This window comes from Podarcis gaigeae (genome assembly GCF_964106915.1).
Source record: "Podarcis gaigeae genome assembly, chromosome: 13".
NCBI lineage: Eukaryota > Metazoa > Chordata > Lepidosauria > Squamata > Lacertidae > Podarcis > Podarcis gaigeae.
Window position 1 is genome coordinate 26,829,882 of NC_139689.1, and position 21,853 is coordinate 26,851,734.

The 21,853-nt window shown below is 46.3% G+C and overlaps 2 protein-coding genes across 2 annotated transcripts in view; one reads left to right on the plus strand and one right to left on the minus strand.

The window, feature by feature from the left end:
* LOC310830553 (olfactory receptor 2AP1-like) overlaps window positions 1–21,853 on the minus strand; it is a gene marked incomplete at both ends in the record, with an annotated part of 456,446 nt that overhangs the window by 46,045 nt on the left and 388,548 nt on the right. The window lies entirely within an intron of this gene.
* LOC310829696 (olfactory receptor 10A7-like) lies at window positions 14,456–15,378 on the plus strand. Its single transcript, XM_083708431.1, has one exon. The coding sequence runs from the start codon at window positions 14,481–14,483 to the stop codon at window positions 15,258–15,260; it is 780 nt and encodes a 259-aa protein (XP_083564557.1). The 5' UTR covers window positions 14,456–14,480; the 3' UTR covers window positions 15,261–15,378.

Sequence of the window (21,853 nt, forward strand, 5' to 3'; positions counted from 1 at the left end):
GGGCGGTCCCGTCCCCCAGGAGCCCCGCCTCCTCTGACCTTAAGGCGAGCACTCCTCCTGGGAGCAACCAGTTCCCTTCGCCTCTCTGCCCTAAGCCTCTGCAGATCAGGAGAGGCCGAAGGGTTACTGGGCCCTGGAGGAGGCTCACCTGTAGCCACTGAGTCCTCAAGCCCCTCTGGGGCCAGAAGGGTTTCACCTGGGGCCAGCTCCTGGTGCTCTGCCACAGGTGCAGGCTCTTCAGCATCTAGGCCTTGCCCCAGTTCAGCCGGCCCTGGAGGCGGGGACTCCTGTGCAGGCTGGGACTCCCCTGGTTCGTCCTCTGAATCGGAATCCCAGGCCATCACACCATCCCCCCTCCCAGGCCCCCCCTCAACCGAGGGTCCGGACCCGGCTTGCCGGGGTATGTCGCATGGAACTCTCGGAGGCAGGCAGGTGCGTGGACGTTGGCCGCTGGTTCCCAGGAGCGGTCCTCCGGTCCGTACCCCTTCCAGTCAATGAGATACTGCAGCTTTCCCCTGCGGAAACGGGAGTCCAGGATGCGTTCCACCTCGTACTCAGGCTCTCCCTGAACCAACACTGGCTGCGGTTGGGGACGGTTTGGGTGGAACTCGTCGGGTGGGGCCACCGGACTCAGAAGGGACCTGTGGAAGACCGGGTGAACCTTCAGGGTTGCGGGCAACCGGAGACGGAATGCCACAGGAGAGACTTGGTCCACGATAGGAAACGGGCCGGTGAAGCGGGCGTCCAACGTCCGTGAAGGTCGAGAGGGGTGGAGGTGGCGAGTGGAGAGCAAAACCAGGTCACCGACGCGAAGTTCCGGCCCCACCTGGCGGTGGCGGTCGGCCTGGGCTTTGTATGTTTCCTTGGCCTGGTGCAGTTGCTCCACCAAAAACTGTTGCTGGGACTGGAGCTCTTGAAGCCACTCCGTCACCGCCGGGACCGTGGATGCCGGCAGCACCTCTGGAAACAGCCGTGGATGGTAACCGTAACTGGCCTGGAACGGGGTCTGCTAGGTGGACGCATTCACCGCGTTGTTGTAGGCGAACTCCGCCAATGCCAGGTGGTCGACCCAGTCATTCTGCTGGTAGCTGCAGTAACACCGGAGGTACTGCTCCAGCACCGCGTTCGCCCGTTCCGTCTGGCCATCAGTCTGTGGGTGGTAGGCTGACGAGAGGCAGACCTCTGTCCCGAGGGTCTGGTGTAATGCTCGCCAGAACCGGGATGTGAACTGAACGCCCCGGTCGGACACCACGCGCTCAGGTAGGCCATGCAGGCGGAAAACATGCTGAAGGTACAGCTGAGCGGTTTCCTTGGCTGTGGGTACAGATGGGCAGGGGGCGCAGTGCACCATCTTGGTGAAATGGTCGGAGAAAACTAGAAGGCAGGTACAGCCACGAGACGGGGGTAAGTCCACTACAAAGTCCAACGAAACCGTGTGCCAAGGGCGTGGTGGAACTGGCAATGGCTGAAGTAGGCCAGGGGGTCGCCCGATAGGGCCCTTGGCACGCCGGCAGACATCACAACCAGCAACGTAGCGAGCCATGTCAGCCTTCATGCGGGGCCACCAAAACTTGCGACTTACCAGATGGGTGGTCCGATACCGTCCAAAGTGCCCCGCTGCTGGGGCATCATGGGCCATCCGGAGAACCTCCAGCCGCAGTGGCCCTGGCGGGATGTACAGACGACCGTGGTGCAGCAGAAGGCCCTGATGCAGGGCCAGCCCCGGATACTGTGGGCTGGACCCTTCAGCCAGCTCCCGGAGTCGTTCCTGGGCCCAAGCGTCGACCCACTGCTGTTCCCGCACCCGAGCCTGCAGTGGCTCCGCCTCCTGGGTGGCCAGGAATGCAGCTGGAGGTAGGATCGTGGTGGGTTCTGCTTGCTGTACCGTGTCTGCGTTGTCTTCAGGTTTCCGGGACAGGGCATCCGCCTTCTGGTTCTGGGAGCTAGGGATGTAGCGGATCCGGAACTGGAACCGGGAAAAGAACAACGCCCACCGGATCTGTCTTTGGTTCAGCTTGCGGGTGGTCTGGAGGTACTCCAGGTTCCGGTGGTCGGTTCTCACCTCCACCGGATGTCGTGCCCCCTCAAGATGGTGGCGCCAGACCTCAAAGGCCACCTTGATGGCCAGTAGTTCCTGCTCCCATACAGTATAGTTACGCTCCGCTGGTAGGAGCTGGCGGGAATAGAAGGCACAGGGTAAGAGTGGCGCTTCAGGTCCACTCTGTTGAGACAAGACGGCACCGAGAGCCGTACTGGAGGCATCGGTCTCCACCACAAAGGGTCGAGAGGGGTCAGGATGTTGTAAGATTGGCGCCCTCTGGAAGCAGGCCTTCAACCCCTGAAACGCCTCCTCTGCCTCCTTGTCCCAGGAAAACGGCGTCTTTGGGCGGGTCAACGGGGTGGTGCGATGAGCATAATCTGCAATGAAGGTCCGGTAGTAGTTGGCGAACCCCAGGAACCGCTGTAGGTCCTTGCCCATTCTCGAACCGCTGCCACCTTCCCAGGGTCCATCTGCACCCCATCTGGAGAGAGCCGGTGTCCAAGGAAGTCCACAGTCCGCTGATGGAACTCGCACTTGCTGAGCTTTGCGTACAAACGGTGCTCACGCAAGCGCTGCAGCACGGTCCGGACATGTCCCTCATGGCGAGCCGGGTCACGGGAGTAAACCAGTATGTCTTTTTTTTTTTTTTCCAAAATGATTTTTATTTAGTTTTCCGTCCATAACAAAAAAGACAAGACAATAAAGAAAAAATACAACACGTATAGTTTCAGGCTCTTAATTTCATGGTCCTTGCTCTCCCGACTTCCTCGTACCTCCCCTTTCTGCATTCTCATGTCGAAATAGTTAATTAGCAAATCCCTCCCTTTTTTTCAAATTAATTATACAAATTGTTCAGATTCTTCCACTTAACCATTATCGCTATTAACCCCTATTTTTCTCATTCAACATCAATCTAGCATTCACTGATTTTAGAATATTTCTTTAAATAGTCTTTAAATTTTTTCCAATCTTCTTCCGCCGTTGCTCTTCCCTGGTCTCGAATTCTGCTCGTCATCTCTGCCAAGCCCATTAGTCCATCACTTTCATCTGCCACTCTTCCACGGTGGGTAAATCTTGTGTCTTCCAGTACTTTGCTATAAGAATTCTTGCTGCTGTTGTGGCATACATAAAAAAAGTTCTATCCTTCTTTACAACCAATTGGCCGACTATGCCCAGGAGAAAGGCCTCTGGTTTCTTAGGGAAAGTGTACCTAAGTACTTTTTTCAGTTCATTATAGATCAGTTCCCAGAAAGCCTTAATCCTTGGGCACGTCCACCAAAGGTGGAAGAATGTTCCCTCCCTTTCTTTACACTTCCAACATTTGTTTTCGGGCGAATGATAAATTTTTGCAAGCTTGACTGGGGTTATGTACCACCTATAAATCATTTTCATAATATTTTCTCTCAAGGCACTACATGCCGTAAATTTCATCCCGGTGGTCCATAACTTTTCCCAGTCAGCAAACATTATGTCATGACCAATATCCTGCGCCCATTTAATCATTGCAGATTTAACCATTTCATCTTGTGTATTCCATTTCAACAACAAGTTATACATTTTTGACAAGTTCTTAGTACTAGGTTCTAGCAATTCAGTTTCTAGTTTTGATTTTTCCACCTGGAAGCCAACTTTCCTGTCTAGTTTAAAAACTTCCATTATCTGATAATAATGCAGCCAATCTCTCACTTTCCCTTTTAACTTCTCAAAACTTTGCAATTTCAGTCTGTCTCCTTCTTGTTCCAAAATTTCCCAATATCTCGGCCAGTTTACCTCCATGTTTAGTTTTTTAATAGCTTTTGCCTCCATTGGCGACAACCACCTTGGAGTTTTACTTTCCAACAAATCTTTATATCTAATCCAGACATTATATAATGCTTTTCTGACAATATGATTTTTAAAACCTTTATGAACTTTTGCCTTGTCGTACCACAGGTATGCATGCCATCCAAAAAGATTGTCATAACCTTCTAAATCCAAAACATCAGAATTTTCTAGAAGTAGCCATTCTTTCAACCAGCAAAAAGCTGCTGATTCATAATACAATTTAAGGTCTGGCAGGGCAAATCCGCCCCTTTCTTTCGAATCAGTTAATATCTTAAATTTTATTCTAGGCTTCTTGCCCTGCCAGACAAACTTAGAAATATCTTTCTGCCATTTCTTAAAACAATCCATCTTATCCACTATTTGCAATGTTTGGAACAAAAACAACATTCTAGGCAATACATTCATTTTTATAACTGAAATTCGACCCAACAAGGAAAGCTTCATATTTGACCAAATTTCTAAGTCTTTTTTTACTTCCGCCCAGGTTTTCTCATAATTATCTTTAAATAAATTCAGATTTTTAGATGACATATTTATCCCCAAATATTTCACTTTCTTAACCACCGTTAACCCTGTCTCACTCTGAAACTTTACTTTCTCCAATGTTGTTAAATTTTTCTCCAAAACCTTCGTTTTAGACTTATTTAATTTAAATCCTGCTACTTGACCAAACTCTTGAATTAGTTCTAATACTCTTTTGGTACTAGATTCCGGCTCTTGCAATGTAAGTACTAAATCATCTGCAAAGGCTCTCAGTTTATATTGTTTAGCTCCGACCTGTATTCCTTTAACCAGCTGGTCCTTTCTGATCATGTTCAACAGGACCTCCAGGACCGATATAAAAAGTAATGGAGAGATTGGGCATCCCTGACGTGTCCCTTTTTCAATAGGAATTTCTTCTGTAACCACATTATTCACAATTAGTTTTGCTTTTTGTTCAGAGTATATCGCACTTATACCATTTTCAAACTCTTGGCCTACCCCCATCCCCCGAAGGTTTTTTGTCATAAAACTCCATGAAATATTATCAAAGGCTTTCTCAGCGTCCACAAATATCAAAACAGCTTTAGTGTTAGTATTCACTTCCAATTTTTCCAATATATCAACTATATTTCTTACATTATCTGACAAATGTCTTCTCGGAAGAAAGCCTGCTTGGTCCCTATGTATCTCCTCCATCAAAACTACTTTCAGTCTTTTCGCTAAAATATCAGCAAAAATTTTGTAATCCACATTTAATAAGGAGATTGGGCGGTAGTTTTTGAGTTGAGTCTTTTCTGTCTCAGTCTTTGGTATAAGAGTGATAAAAGCCTCTTTCCACGTATCTGGTGCCTTCTTTCCCTCCAAAATTTCGTTACAAACTTCTTTCAAAGGTTGTATTAGCCATTCTTTCAAGATCTTATAATATTTAGAAGTCAATCCGTCCGGTCCTGGAGATTTGCCCAGTGCCATATTTTGGATGGCACCTTCTATTTCTTGCTCTGTTATTTTCTGGTTCAAAATCCTTTTACTTTCTTGAGAGATTTTTTTCAGTCCATTTTTCTCCAAAAACTGTTCTATATCCGTATCGCTTTGAGGACCTTGTTTATACAGTTGTCTAAAATATTTCTGGAAGCAATCCCTGATTTCTGTTGGTTTATAAATAATCTTTCCCTCCACTTCTAACTTTGTAACAATATTTAATTTTTGTCTCTTCTTTATCTGCCAAGCCAGCAATTTACCACATTTATCAGCCGATTCAAACGTCTTCTGTCTCATTTCCTTAATTTTCCATTCTATTTCTTGGTTCATCAGCTCCATATATTGTGTCTGATATAATTTAATTTCTTTCAGAATGTCCTGTGATTTTGGCTTTGATCTCAATTTCTTTTCCCCTTCTTTTATTTTTTCCAAAATTTTCTCTCTTTTTTCGTTCTGGCTTTTCTTTTTAATTGCATTCTGTTGTATCAAGAATCCTCTCATCACCGCTTTGCTTGCGTCCCAGATAATTCTTTTTTCTATATTGGTCCTCATGTTAATTTCAAAATAATCCTTTAAAGTCTTCTGAGCCTTTTTGCAAACTCGTTCATCTCTAAATAAGGTGTCATTCATCCTCCATCTAAAGGTACCAGTTGTTGTTAGCTTCATCACCATCTTTACTGCGTTGTGGTCGGAGCAAGTCTTTGGGCAGATTTCAACTTTTTTTATCCTAGGTGCCATTCCTCTAGTAATCCATATTTGGTCAATTCTAGTCCATGTCATTTTAGCTTCAGAGTAGAAAGTTCCCTCTCTTTCAAGTGGGTGTGTTGTTCTCCAAATGTCCACTAAATCCATATTGTCAGTCATTTCAAAAAAGATTTTTGGCAGTCTTCCATCTTTTGTGATTACCTGTCTTTGAGATTTGTCCATGTTAGTCGATACTACTTCGTTCATATCTCCCATCAATATTAAGTTTGTGTCCATATAGTCCATCAGTGTCTCATGCAGTATGTCATCCAAGTACACCACCACGTACTTGTCTAACAAGTCCTGGAACACGTGGTTGATGTAGCGTTGGAACACAGCAGGCGCGTTGCACAAACCGAAAGGCATAACCAAGTATTCGAAATGCCCGTAGCGGGTCCCAAACGCTGTCTTCCACTCATCCCCGGCTCGGATCCGAATCAAGTTGTAGGCCCCCCGGAGGCCCAGCTTGGTGAACACCTGTGCCCCTTGCACCCGCTCCAGCAACTCCGAGATAAGGGGCAAGGGGTACCGGTCTGGGATGGTAATTTTGTTCAGGGCTCGGTTATCATGGCAGGGGCGGAGTTCCCCACATTTCTTCTTAACAAAGAGCACTGGTGCCGCGGTAGGCATGGTGCAAGGCCTAATGAACCCACGCTCCAGGTTCTTGCGCAAGAAGTCCTGCAAAGCCTCACGCTCTGGCTCAGTTAGAGAATATAAGCGACTCACTGGTAAGGGCGCTCCGGGCTGGAGGTCTATGCCGCAGTCAAAAGGCCGATGCGGCGGCAGCTGGTCTGTCCCCCGTTCCTCGAACACATCCTGGTAGTCCTGGTACACGGTTGGGAGCGTGGGTGCTGCCTCCTCCGTGGGCATGGCCGCCAGCGTCTCGGATTGAGCATGGGAACATGGGTCTGGGAAGTGCACAGTCCGTTTGACCCAGTCAATCTGAACGTTGTGAGCTTCCAGCCAGTCCATCCCGAGCACTAGGGGGAACCGGGGCATAGAGGCAATGTCCAAAGTTCGCAACTCCCGGTGCTGCTGGAGACACAGGACCAGGGGCTGGGTCTCCTGAGTAACGGCACCTGAACGCAGAAGCCGTCCGTCAATTGCTTCCACCTGGACCGGTTCTGGCTTGTTCCGAAGTGGCACCTGATGATGGGCAGCAAAAGCAGCGTCCATATAGGAGCGGGTTGCTCCTGAATCTACCAAAGCATGAGTAAGAATCCAGGGCCCACCTGGAGGGTATAAACGTACCGAAACCATAAGATGTTGCAAGTCCATTGGTGCGGGCCCATTCTGCGCTGTTTGGGACCCCCAGTAGCTAGGGCCATCAGCTACTGGGGTTGGCAGTTTCCCAGGGCAGGACCGAGCATAGTGTCCACTTCCGCCACAGTAGAGACATAGATTTCCCTCCCGACGCCGCACCTTCTCTGCGGGGGTAAGGCGTGGCCGCACTGCCCCGAGCTGCATAGGCTCCTCCGTTAACTCAGTTGTGACCGTGGGGCTGCCGGAAGAAACTGGTGCCGAGAACTGGAAGTGTCGGCGACCCCGGGCCTGACGACGATCTTCCAGCCGGTCGTCTATCTGCAGACTCCGTTGAATGAGAGTGTCTAGCGTGGTGGGGCATTCCATTGTGGCAGTGGCGAGTCCCGCAGTGCCGAGTCATTCCAGGTCAAGTCCTGTGCCAACAGCCGAAACTCCGTGGTATATGCGGCCACCGTGGACTTGCCCTGTTTCAACCGCCGAATCGCCCGATTGGCTTGACTCCCTTTCTGGGGGTTGCTGAACGCGGCCTCCAAAAGATTGCAAAACCCCGTATAGTCTGCCAGCAAGGGGGAGTCTTGCCTGAGTAGCGGCAACGCCCACTTGGCCGCCTGGTCCTTTAACAAACTAATCAAAAAGTGCACCTTGGTGCGGTCGTCAGGAAAGTTCCGGGCTCGCCCCTGAATATACAGCTTGGCCTGGGCAAGGAACATGGGAAAGTTGGCCGGGGCCCCATCAAATTTCTCAGGCAAAGCCACTGGGTACTTGCCAGGAGCCGGGGCATCGGCCCCAGGAGCCGGTAGGGCTTCCAAGCGCTGCTGAAGCGCCGTAACCGCATCGCTGAGCTGCTGCACAGTGTGAGTCAAGGCCTGGTTCTCCTGGGCCAAAGCCACCAGCGCAGCCGCCTGGTCAGCCATGGCCTCTGGCGCTTCCCGAACGCACCCCAACGAAGGGGGAGTGCGGGTGTGGCGGGAGCAAACTGTGCTGGACCCGGGGGTAAGGTACCGTGGGCGTAAGCGTAAGCAGAGTCCACACGAAGAGGGGCGCGGTCCAAGGTGGAGAGCCGGGCGGGGAACAGGAACGCTGGAACAGGAGGCCGAGCAGGGAACAGGAACACCGGATGGTCAGGAACAGGAGGCCGAGCAGGGAACAGGAGCACCAGATGGTCAGGAACAGGAGGCCGAGCAGGGATCAGGAACACAGGAAGGTCCGAAGCCAACAACGACGTTGCTCCCGCAACCTGGGGCCGGGCTGACTGGGCTTTTATCCTCTTCTAAGGCCAGGGGCGGTCCCGTCCCCCAGGAGCCCCGCCTCCTCTGACCTTAAGGCGAGCACTCCTCCTGGGAGCAACCAGTTCCCTTCGCCTCTCTGCCCTAAACCTCTGCAGATCAGGAGAGGCCGAAGGGTTACTGGGCCCTGGAGGAGGCTCACCTGTAGCCACTGAGTCCTCAAGCCCCTCTGGGGCCAGAAGGGTTTCACCTGGGGCCAGCTCCTGGTGCTCTGCCACAGGTGCAGGCTCTTCAGCATCTAGGCCTTGCCCCAGTTCAGCCGGCCCTGGAGGCGGGGACTCCTGTGCAGGCTGGGACTCCCCTGGTTCGTCCTCTGAATCGGAATCCCAGGCCATCACAAACAGTCTAGCTGCCGCGTTTTGGATTAGTTGTAGTTTCCAGGTCACCTTCAAAGGTAGCCCCACGTAGAGCGCATTGCAGTAATCCAAGCGGGAGTCAACCAGAGCATGCACCACTCTGGCGAGGCAGTCTGCAGGCAGATAGGGTCTCAACCTGCATACCAGATGGAGCTGGTAAACAACTGCCCTGGACACAGATTTGACCTGTGCCTCCATCGACAGCTGTGAGTCCAAAATGACTCCCAGGCTGCGCACCTGGTCCTTCAGGGGCACAGATACCCCATTCAGGACCAGGGAATCCTCCACACCTGCCCGCCTCCTGTCCCCCCAAAACAGTACTTCTGTCTTGTCAGGATTCAACCTCAATCTGTTAGCCACCATCCAACCTCCAACCGCCTCCAGGCATCACACAGGACCTTCACTGCCTTCACTGGTTCTGATTTGAAAGGGAGGTAGAGCTGGGTATCATCCGCATACTGATGAACACCCAGCCCAAATCCCTTGATGATTTCTCCCAGCGGCTTCATGTAGATGTTGAAAAAGCTCATCCCCCCCCCCCACTTTCTGAACATGGCCCAGGAGGAAGGAGCGGAACCACTGTATGACAGTGCCCCCCACTCCCAGCCCCTCAAGACGGTCCAGAAGGATGTTATGGTCGATGGTATCAAACGCCGGTGAGAGATCCAGCAGAACTAGGAAACAGCTCTCACCTTTGTCCCTACCCCTCCGGAGATCATCAACCAGTGCGACCAAGGCAGATTCAGTCCCATGATGAGGCCTGAATCCCGACTGGAAGGGATCCAAATGGTCCGCTTCTTCCAGATGTGCCTGGACTTGTTCAGCCACCACTCGCTCAATCACCCTGCCCAAGAATGGAAGATTTGAGACTGGGCGATAGTTGTCCATCGTGGCCACATCTAAAGATGGTTTTTTAAGAAGTGGTTTAATAACTGCCTCTTTCAGCGGGTCTGGGAAGGCTCCCTCACGGAGGGAAGCATTCACCACCCCACGAAGCCCATCTCCCAGTCCTTCCCAGCTAGTTTTTATGAGCCAGGATGGGCAAGGATTCAGGAGACAAGTGGTTGGTTTCACTCGTCCAAGCAGCCTGTCCACATCCTCGGGGGTAACAGATTGGAATTGATCCCACTCAACTTGACTAGACAGGACTCTAGCACTCTCCCACCCCGGCCCTGCTCCCACGGTGGAGTCTACCTCTTCTCGAATCTTAGCGAATTTATCTGCAGAAAACTTTGCAAAATCATTGCAGGAGATCATGTGGCCCGTACTGGGCCCTGATGCAGCAGGTGGTTCTGCTAAATTGTGAACCAGCTGAAAGAGTCTCCTGCTGCTGATTTCCACAGATGCAATAGAGTCTTCTTTGCCGTCGCTATCACCACTTGGTAGGCTCAACATTGAGCTCTAACTCGTGTCCGGTCAGATTCAGAATGGGTTATCCGCCACCGGCGCGCTAGCCGTCTCAACGATTGTTTCATTGCCCTCAGATCCGTGGAAAACCACGGGGCTGTCCGGGCTCCATGCAATTGGAGAGGGCACTTTGGAGCCAAACAGTCAATAGCCCTGGTTAACTCCACATTCCAGCGGGCCACCAGGGAATCAGCTGAAAGGCCATCAACATGGGATAAAACATTAAGTGGCGGGGGCGGACCATCTGAATCGGTCCCACCTCCCTGCAGAGGGGAAGGGTCGTGGAGAAGTCCAGTTGCACCAGGAAGTGATCTGACCATGGCACTTCTTTGGTTTCGCTTTTACTTAGTGTCAGATCACCAACATCCATAGAGATGAACACCAGGTCTAAGGCATGCCCGCAGCTATGAGTTGGGCCAGACGTATTCATGGCCCATGGAAGCCATGCTTTCCATGAAGTCCCGAGTGGCCCCTTGTAAGGTCATGTAGGCATGGATGTTAAAATCCCCTAGGACAACCAAACTAGGTGTCTCCAGGAGAACATCTGCCACGACCTGAAGCAGCTTGGGCAGGGAATCCTTGGTGCAGCGGGGAGGTCAGTACACCAATAGGAATCCTGTACTGCCCTTATTGCCCAACTTCCAGAACATGCACTCAGAGAACTGGGTCTTTCCAATAGGGCGTCTGGTGCAAACTAATGACTTCCTAAAAATCACTGCAACCCCCCTCCCCACCCATAAGGCCTGGGTTGCTGTGTGTAATAGAAACCTGGTGGACAAGCAGCGGCAAGGACAGGCCCATCTGCTTCATCCAACCAAGTCTCTGTTACACATGCCAGGTCAAATCCTCCATCCATGATCAAGTCATGAAACACAATGGTTTTATGGATCATTGACCTGGCATTGAACAGCAGCACCTTCAGGTCGTGTGGGTATCCCTTGCTGATTCCAGTATCCATCCGGTCAGGACCAGACCTGGAGGCAGGGATAGTCCTCAGACAACGACTAAGCCTGCTTCCTCGGTAATGACATGGTCTGGTCTTAGCGTAACTCCTCCTCCTACCCATGATCACTGAGATCGGTTGTCCCAGTGCACACCCCCCATGGAACCTGCCCCAGCCATTTTGTTTGCTGGGACCCACTCCCAGGCAGCCCTCACCCCTCCCCTTAAAATCAAATTAAAACCTATACAAAAATCAAACTAACAGAACAATAAAACTATAAAAAAACAGAAATTTACAAACACAACATAATTAAATTAAACAAATTCCCACAACCAACTAAACACCCACCCCACCCACATACCCGAGGCCTCTCTGGAGCCCCATAGGCTGCAGAGGTGAGTATGGGGCCCGCCCCCAGGCCCAAGGTAGAGAATGGGCTTCAAGGGGGAGCGGTCCTCTCCAAGACTCATAGGCAGAGCGGCAGCAGCAATGTCCCGGGCTTCCTTGGAGCTTTATTTGCTGTGGTGGAATATGGGGCCTGCCCCCAGGCCCAAGGTGGAAAATGGGCTTGCAGGGGGAGCGGTCCTCCCCAAGACTCACCGGCAAAGCGGCAGCAGCAATGTCCCGAGCCTTATATGCTGTGGTGGAGTATGGGGCCCACCCCCCAGGCCCAAGGTGGAAAATTGGCTTCCAGGGGCAGCGGTCCTCCCCACAAACTCACGGCAAAACGGCAAATGAGAAGGAAATGATCTTATAATGTAAATAAGACAAATGGAATTGAAAATGGTATTTCAAAGTGGGAGGAAGTCATTGAACAACTTTTATAACTTATTCAATTAACTTTTATTGCTGGAAAATGAAACAAAAGTTTACCTAATAGAGAACAGGATGTAAACTTTATTAGAAACCCCCTAGGTTCCTTCACAATCCTGTTCCTTAGGGGCACACAGAAGTCTGAGACATGCCTCTGAAATCAGTCTACCCATCGTATAGGCAGATGATATCTATGAGCGGAAAGTGGTGAGAGTAAGAGAGACTGAATATTGTTCACTCTCCAGTATTTTTTTATCAGAAATGTATTGGGAAAAGAAAGGAAATTTCCCTGTTTTAGAAAAAAATATTTTATATTATTATTTCCTTCTTCATTTGAACAGTTGGGCATGAAAGAAACACCTGACCCATCCACATTTCCATTTCTTTCAAGATTTTATTTTGCTTCACTAAGAAATTTCAGCTGGCATTTCCTGCACTGGTGTTTATTTGCATTCAATATGCTGGTAAGTGAGGCTCTTTACTACAAAAAAAAAATAAATAACAAGAGAAAGAACCAAGACTGTTTTACTCTATAGAAAGATCCACTGTATTTTGACTTCAACGTGATCTACAATGCAGTTCTATTTACTGTTTACTCAGAAGTAAGTCCCACCACATTCAAAGGGACCTACTCAAGTATGTGTGTATAAGATTAAAATGTTTATATGATGATTAACGCTGCATGGATGCATACACAATAAGCTTTCTATGTAAGAGTGAGATTTATTAATTTATTGCTTTCATGTTGGCTTCTCAGTGATAAAATGTATAAGGAAACAATCATGTATTAAGCACCATCGTATGACAGTAACTTCAAAGACAGAATCACCATGGTCTTTAAACCTCCCTTGTTGAAATAAATGTGAATGAAAAGCCTTTAATTTTGGGTGGACCATGTTCATACTTCAAAAAAGTATATTTTTATTTTAAATAACTACTTCCTCAAATTTATTTATCTGGAACGGTTTTCAAAGGGAACACATCTTTTCCATTGAAATACAATGGCACTAAAAATAACCAGATTATGCAACATTAAAAATAACAGTGATTACATTCTGCAATTCATCTTTCCCACCAAAATTAAGTGTTGTATTGTCTGGTTTTTGTTGGGTATTTGTTTTGTTTGTTTTTTCACTTAATTTAGATCACTTGAAGTTATATTTATGACAATAGCAGAAATGCAAATTTTTCCAGCAGTTTTGTGCTAATATGAAAAGAATGCCCCACTATGCAATAAGTCACTCCATGTGAACAAATTGCACTGTGATCACTGAGGCTACATAGAGCTATTTAAAACAGCCCTGATGTTGCAATAATAATGTGCAAATCTTGACAATTGTTCCATGAAATCTTTGGATGTGGCTATTCAGAGAAATGACTTGTTAACATGTGGCTGCCAAAGCTCGAGTGCTTTTCTGTCAACTCTTTCACAGAAGCCATCTCCAAATGGCTTCTGTCCTGTGTTCTCCAGAGCAGCCTTCCCAAACATTGTCATTTCCACATGCTGTTGGACAGCAAATCTTATAATCTAACGATGTCAATGCTGGCTGGTGCTAATAGGAATTTTGTCTGAAACATCATGAAGGCATTATGTTCACTAAGATTGTGAAACTTTTGCTTTGTGACAGTCTGATGACTACATAGAATACTAACTAAATAAAATGCAATCTCACAGTGCTTTCTTGCTGCTTTTACTGTCAGCAGTAAATATGCAAATACTTTATTCCTGCTTCATTGATTGGAATTATTTCTTCCTATGTTATTTTAAGGGATGCAGGTGGTGGTGGCACTGTGGTCTAAACCACAGAGCCTGGGGCTTGCCGATTGGAAGGTCGGCAGTTCGAATCCCCACGACGGGCTGAGCTCCCATTGCTCGGTCTAAGCTCCTGCCCACCTAGCAATTCAAAAGCACATCAAGTGCAAGTAGATAAATAGGTACTGCTCCGGTGGGAAGGTAAACGGTGTTTCCGTGCGCTGTTCTGATTTGTAAGATGCAGCTTAGTCATGCTGGCCACATAACCCAGAAGCTGTCTGTGGACAAACGCCAGCTCCTTCGGCCTATTGAGCGACATGAGCGCTGCAACCTGAGTCTTACCTTTACCTTTACCTATGTTATTTTAAACTTTCTTTAACACATTTTGCATTCTTTTCTTCTTCCAGAAGAGTCAAACAAGAGCATGAATGCTACAAGAGAAAATGGATTTGTCCTCTTGGGTTTAATGAATCATCCTGACCTGCAGCTGTTTTTGTTCATTTTCTTTCTATTGGTTTACATAATAATAGTGTTGGGGAACATGCTCATTTTCATCATAGTCATAGCAGATCCATCACTTCACACACCAATGTATTTCTTTCTGAAGGTCTTGTCTTTCCTGGACATTTGCTACTCTTCGGTGACCCTCCCCCAAATGCTGGTTAATTTCCTATCAGAGAACAAGCGAATTTCCTACACTGGATGTGCCACACAAATGTTCTTCTTGATTTTCTTAGGGGCATCAGAATGCTTCCTCCTGGCTGTTATGGCCTATGACCGTTATGTGGCCATATGCAAACCACTGAGATACATGATCATCATGAACCAGAAAGTTTGCCTTTCACTGACTGTCCTCTCATGGTTCATGGGCAACTTGGTGTCTCTGCTTCAGACAGCTTGGGTCTTCACTCTGCCATTCTGTGGATCAAACAAAATTAATTATTTTTTCTGTGATATCCCACCACTCATGAAGCTTTCATGCATTGACACTTCTTTGTATGAAATGCAGCTCTTTACAGCTGCCGTCCTAGTTATTTTCACCCCCTTTTCCCTTATCATTGTGTCCTACTCTCTGATTATTTCCAACGTCCTGAAGATGACATCCTCGGAAGGGCGTCAGAAAGCTTTCTCCACTTGCTCTTCTCATGTCTTGGTGGTGACCCTGTACTATGGGAGTGGCAGCTTGATTTATCTAAGGCCCAAATCACTTAATACTCAGGATAGTGACAAATACTTGGCTTTAGTGTACACCACCATCACGCCCATGCTGAACCCTGTTATCTACGCCTTAAGGAATAAGGAGGTAAATGGTGCCATTAAGAGGATGGTGACCAACACCAGGAACAGAGAATTATTTTTTCACAGATGATCATTCATTCATCATAATGTTTGGAAGCAATAAAGATAAATTAGTATACTTTTGATTGCCAGTACTATATAATTTCCACAGATTGAGCATGAACAGAATGCATAAAGTGGTATCTAAAAGAAGCACAAAGGACAGTTCCTGCTCCTAGTAAACAGCATGCTGAAATTAGATTTTGTCACCAAGACAGCTAGCTCAATTGTTCCCCATTTAAAGAACAGACCCAAGTAGGAGAGTACTGAATTTTGTTGTTGTTCGTGCATAACTTAGTCTTAGCCATTCAAAGCACAGACCCAAACAGCAAATACTTAATTGAATCACAACTAGGTACAGAGTAGATCATGGAAACCCGCCCCTCCTGTTCAGTTTTTCCTTACAAAAAAAGGGGATATATGAGAGGGGGTGCAGATACACAGAAACATGCACAGATTCCTTGAAATTGTAAATAGATGTAATAAAAATAACCACATAGTATTCTTAGCTGTAATTGCAAAACGATTAAAATAGCTGTAAGCATGGAGTTCTATCAGACTAACATAAATCATATTCAATGACTAGTAAGTATGTAGTATAAATTTAAAACAATCCTGATTTACCCCAAAGAATCATTTGAGATGTAGTTTATTATTTTGAGAGTTGTTTGGAGACTGCCTACTACAGTGATGGCCAACCTTTTAGTGACTGAGTGCCCAAACTGCAACCCAAAACTCACTTATTTATCGCAAAGTGCCAACATGGCAACTTAACCAGTATATCCCATTTTTTTCTGTTTTTCACTTTTCTTCTTTGTGACTGCTGTTGTAATAAATAATCCTTCATAAAAGTTATTGCATTACATTCTTGATTAAATTATCTTTCCATTGATATATAATTTTATGGTATAACTCAGTGCTTTTTTTCCTTCTAAAAAAATGTCTCATTTTGACTCAAGAAAATCTCCACCAGGGAAAAATAAATACAGTTCAAATCAGGAAGAATAAATACAGTGAATTTCTTCTCCTGTTAAATTTACAAAATGTTTAGGGGTATGCGTCCCTCTGCGTCCCCATAGGGGGAAAAAGCACTGGTATTACTCCCAAACAAAGTGGTGTTATGTGCCATCAAACCTTGGAAATACATTTTTTCCAGAAGGTTCCACAATTTTGGCCACTAGTGTACACTGGAGGGCTGTACTAAGAGCCACCCTCTCCCAATTCTTAATATGATATAATAATGATTGTCTGTGTGTGCACATACAAATAAATAGAAATAAAGAAATAAACCCAGCCAGGTGGTCTTGTTATTATTATTATGTTGTTGTTGTTGTTGTTGTTGTTGTTGTTGTTGTTGTTATTTGTCATTTCTTCCGCTGTCATTTGATCACACCATCCACGGAATGAATTTTTGTGTTGGCTTCTGCAGGAAAGCTCAGCGAACATGTAAACCCAGCAGCCCCTTCTTAGGTTGCCATCTTTATATGCTTACTGACCTGGGAGTTAAGCCCTGCTGAACTCAAGGTGGCTTACTCCCGAGTAGGAAAAACAGACTGGCAGGAGGCCCTGGAGCATCAAAAGTCAAGCCTGCTCAGCCCCTCTCTCTCTCGCTCGCTCGCCAGGCCCTCGTACCGCAGGCTTTGGACGGTGTGTGCGAGCCCTCCTCTCCTCCCCCTCCCCCACAACTGGCATGGAAGCTATGGCCCTGCTGGGGTGTTGGCGCACATGCCCACAGAAAGGGCACTCAGAGCGTGCCATAGGTCTGCCACCACTGCCCTTTGACATGCCCTCTAACATTTTGCAGAGGGAAATTGGGATGCACCTCTTTTGGGGGTGCACTCCCCATGCAAGTCACATGACTTACATGAGAGCAACGTGCATCCTTCAGGGCAGGGAGGAGCCTTCCTCACCTAGAGGGGCTGTCCATAAAGCAGTTAATCATGGCTGTGGAGAATCATGTGGGGAACATGACAGGAGAAAAATGAAGTCTCATATACAGCATTATATGTTCCCCAAAGGAAGCCAGCAGGGAGGAGGAGAAGGCATGCCCTGCTGCCAGTGGCTCTTTAGGTTGTGAAATGCTTCCATAACTATGAAGTACTTTATGGACTATCAGTGCTGGATCCCTGTTCAAAGGAGGGTAGAGTTCCTGTATCTTTCATAGCCATGCAAAATTGTTGCTAGATTAAGAAAAGGTCTACTTGCTATTAGAGGCTCAGTATTGCTGTCTTGGGACGCGGGTGGCGCTATGGGTTAAACCACAGAGCTAAGGACTTGCCGATCAGAAGGTCGGCAGTTCGAATCCCCGCGACGGGGTGAGCTCCCGTTGCTCGTTCCCTGCTCCTGCCAACCTAGCAGTTCGAAAGCATGTCAAAGTGCAAATAGATAAATAGGTACCATTCCAGCGGGTAGGTAAACGGCGTTTCTGTGTGCTGCTCTGGTTCACCGGAAACGGCTTAGTCATGCTGGCCACATCACCCAGAAAAACTGTCTGTAGACAAACATCAGCTCCCTCGGCCAATAAAGCGAGATGAGCGCCGCAACCCCAGAGTCAGTCACGACTGGACCTAATGGTCGGGGGGTCCCTTTACCTTTTTATTGCTGTCTTATTTTGCTTCTGGTCACCTAACTACTCTTTCAGTGCTAATATTTATCAGCACACCTAATCACAAATCAGCTACTGTACATTGCTATGAGATCATTTGCAGATGAGGAACAGGAACCCCTTCAGATGTGACTTCAACTGCCCTCAGCACAAGGCTGCATGGCCATTGGTCAAGGCCGATATGTGTCAAAGTCCAATATGTGGTGAGCCACAGGTTCCCCATCCCTGCGATAACTCTATTAACATTACAGTTAGATCCATGTTTACTCAGAGATAAGACCAATTGTGCTGAAGGGGACTTACACACTGTGCATCCAGTGGAAGTGGGGCTACTACTCATTTCTAAGTGAAGACAATACAGTCCCATATGAGAGAAAAAGAGAGAGCCAACCCCATTCTACTAAAACCTAAAAACATGCAATAAGAGAATCTAAATTATTTGTCCACTTGTACTTCTCCTTTCATACTATTGGAACCAACTCCTAGGGGCTGTGGGGGCTTCCTGCCCCACAATAAAAGATTTGAGGCGGCCAGGCCCCCACAAAGCTGATAGGCATTCGCATTCAAACGGTGTGTGTGCACTGTGTCATGTGATCAAGTATGTGGGGCAGGGCTTACCTGGGCCCCCACAATATCTTCTTCAAGTTGGCACCCCTGTTTCATACTTAATTCAGCACCTGATAATACAGTAAGGGTGTATGATACCCTTCACAATCAAGAAATTCCTCTCCTACCCAGAACCATACCTCTATAAGGTGGAGGGCTCCTTCCATGACCTTCCCAGAGCCCACAAAGGGCACAATTCCTACCCTTTTATAAAAGGAGTTGGGTGAATGGTGAGGGGAGGGGAGGCTTGGGGCAAGCTGTGCGGGTGATGAGCTGTGAGGGGATAGGGGAGGGGTGGATGATTTGTAGAGGAAAGAACATTTAGTCAGGTGTAAAAGTAGCATGCGTTGGCCAGGTATGGTGGGATGTGGGTTGTCAAAGGGTTTGGTGGGTAGGTGGGCTTGGTGACCAGAGTGAGTAGGCATTCCCAAGTTTTAAAATAAAAGAAGAAGAAAAGCAAGATAGCCTGAATATCTGGTGTCCTTTTTTCTCTCAGTCATATTCTGGCATTATTGAGGAAAATCAAGAGAATTCAATGGGAAAGGGGGCATTGATGATGACCTCAGCGAGCTCAGAGAGGTATGGCTTTAAATAGCTACCTCCCTACCTTTTTAGTGGATGAGATATCAGATGACTGATATATGTGATCACTTGCTGCCCAAGCTTTCTAAATGGTTGATACCACAGATTTAGATCTTCTGCAAGTAGCACTGAGCTATGCTCAGTTGGACTTAATGCACTATAATAGGAGCTAAGGGACTGTGAGAATACTTTTGTGCTATGAAATGACAAAAAATACTCTACCTTGTTGAGTTCATTGATCTGCATGTCAAGGGGTGGGCAGGGGTTAGAAGCAGGATCACAAAAACAGGATCAACTGCAATGTATCTGTATTCATTTAAAATTCTGCATGGAGATTAGACTGTTGCACCTACAAAGGTACACTTGTGGGGCCCTACTCATGCAATTAGGAATCCTGAAATTTATGCAATTGGGATTTGTTATCATGTGAAGGGACCCCTATGCACATACAGTTGCACATTTGCAGATTCATTGTAGGTGTCCAATTGAAGTCACATAATTCAGTCTCCACCTCCCCAGAATGATACTGAGTGGTGAGCCAAAATGGGCTACTGACCATAGTTTCTTACAGCAGATGACAGTTGTGAAACAAATGAGAAGGAAATGATCTTATAATGTAAATAAGACAAATGGGATTGAAAATGATATTTCAAAGTGGGAGGAAGTCATTGAACAACTTTTATAACTTATTCAATTAACTTTTATTGCTGGAAAACGCAACAAAAGTTTGTTTAATAGAGAACAGGATGTAAACTTTATTAGAAACCCCCAAGGTTCCTGCACGATCCTGTTCCTTAGGGGTACACAAAAGTCTGAGATATTTCTCTGAAATCAGTCTGCACATCCTATAGGCAGATGATATATGTGAGCGGAAAGTGGTGAGAGTAAGAGAGACTGAATATTGTTCACTCTCCAGTATTTTTTTATCAGAAATGTATTGGGAAAAGAAAGGAAATTTCCCTGTTTTAGAAAAAAATATTTTATATTATTATTTCCTTCTTCATTTGAACAGTTGGGCATGAAAGAAACACCTGACCCATCCACATTTCCATTTCTTTCAAGATTTTATTTTGCTTCACTAAGAAATTTCAGCTGGCATTTCCTGCACTGGTGTTTATTTGCATTCAATATGCTGGTAAGTGAGGCTCTTTACTACAAAAAAAAAAATAAATAACAAGAGAAAGAACCAAGACTGTTTTACTCTATAGAAAGATCCACTGTATTTTGACTTCAACGTGATCTACAATGCAGTTCTATTTACTGTTTACTCAGAAGTAAGTCCCACCACATTCAAAGGGACCTACTCAAGTATGTGTGTATAAGATTAAAATGTTTATATGATGATTAACGCTGCATGGATGCATACACAATAAGCTTTCTAAGTAAAAGTGAGATTTAATCATCTATTGCTATCATGTTGGCTTCTCAGTGATAAAATGTATAAGGAAACAAACATGTCTTAAGCAGTAACTTCAAAGACAGAATCACAATGGTCTTTAAACCTCCCTTCTTGAAATAAGTGTGACTGAAAAGCCTTTAATTTTGGATTGACCATGTTCATACTTTTTAAAATAATAATAATAATATTTTTATATTATATATATATATATATATTATTCCCCCTTTTTTTTTAATTAGGAACAGTTTTCAGAGGGAACACTTATCTTTTCCATTGAAATACAATGGCATTAAAAAAAAAATCACTTCAGCCGGATTATGCAACATTAAAAATAACAGTGATTACATCCTGCAATTCATCTTTTCCACCAAAATTTAGTGCTGTATTGTCTGGTTGTTGTTGGGTTTTTGTTTTGCTTTTTGTTCACTTAATTTAGATCTCTTGAGGTTATTTTTATCACAATAGCAGAAATGCTATTTTTTCCAGCAATTTTGTGCTAATATGAAAAGAAGGCCCCACTATGCAATAAGTCACTCCATGTGAACAAATTGCACTGTGATCACTGAGGCTACGTAGAGCTATTTAAAACAGCCCTGATGTTGTAAGGATAATGTGCTAATCTTGACAATTGTTCCATGAAATCTTTGGATGTGGCTATTCAGAGAAATGACTTGTTAACATGTGGCTGCCCAAAGCTCCAGTGCTTTTCTGTCATCTCTTTCACAGAAGCCATCTCCACAGAAGTCCTGTGTTCTCCAGAGCAGCCTTCCCAAACCTTGTCATTTCAACATGCTGTTGGACAGCAAATCTTTTAATCTCTAACCATGTCAATGCTGGCTGGGGCTAATAGGAATTTTGTCTGAAACATCATGAAGGCATCACGTTGACTAAGATTGTGAAACTTTTGCTTTGTGACAGTCTGATGACTACATACAATACTAACTAAATAAAATGCAATCTCACAGTGCTTTCTTGCTGCTTTTACAGTAAATATGCAAATACTTTATTACTGCTTCATTGATTGGAATGATTTCTTCCTATGTTATTTTAAGGGACGCAGGTGGCACTGTGGTCTAAACCACAGAGCCTAAGGCTTGCCGATCAGAAGATCAGCAGTTCGAATCCCTGTGGTGGGGTGAGCTCCCGTTGCCCGGTCTCAGCTGCTGCCCACGCAGCAGTTCAAAAGCACATCAAGTGCAGGTAGATAAATAGATATTGCTCCAGTGGGAAGGTATACAGTGTTTCCGCGCACTGGTCTGGTTTGACAGACACAGCTTAGTCATGCTGGCCACATAACCCAGAAGCTGTCTGCAGACAAACGCCAGCTCTTTCGGCCTAGAGAGCCGCAACCCCAGAGTCTTACATTTACATTTACCTATGTTATTTTAAGCTTCCTTTAACACCTTTTGCATTCTTTTCTTCTTCCAGAAGA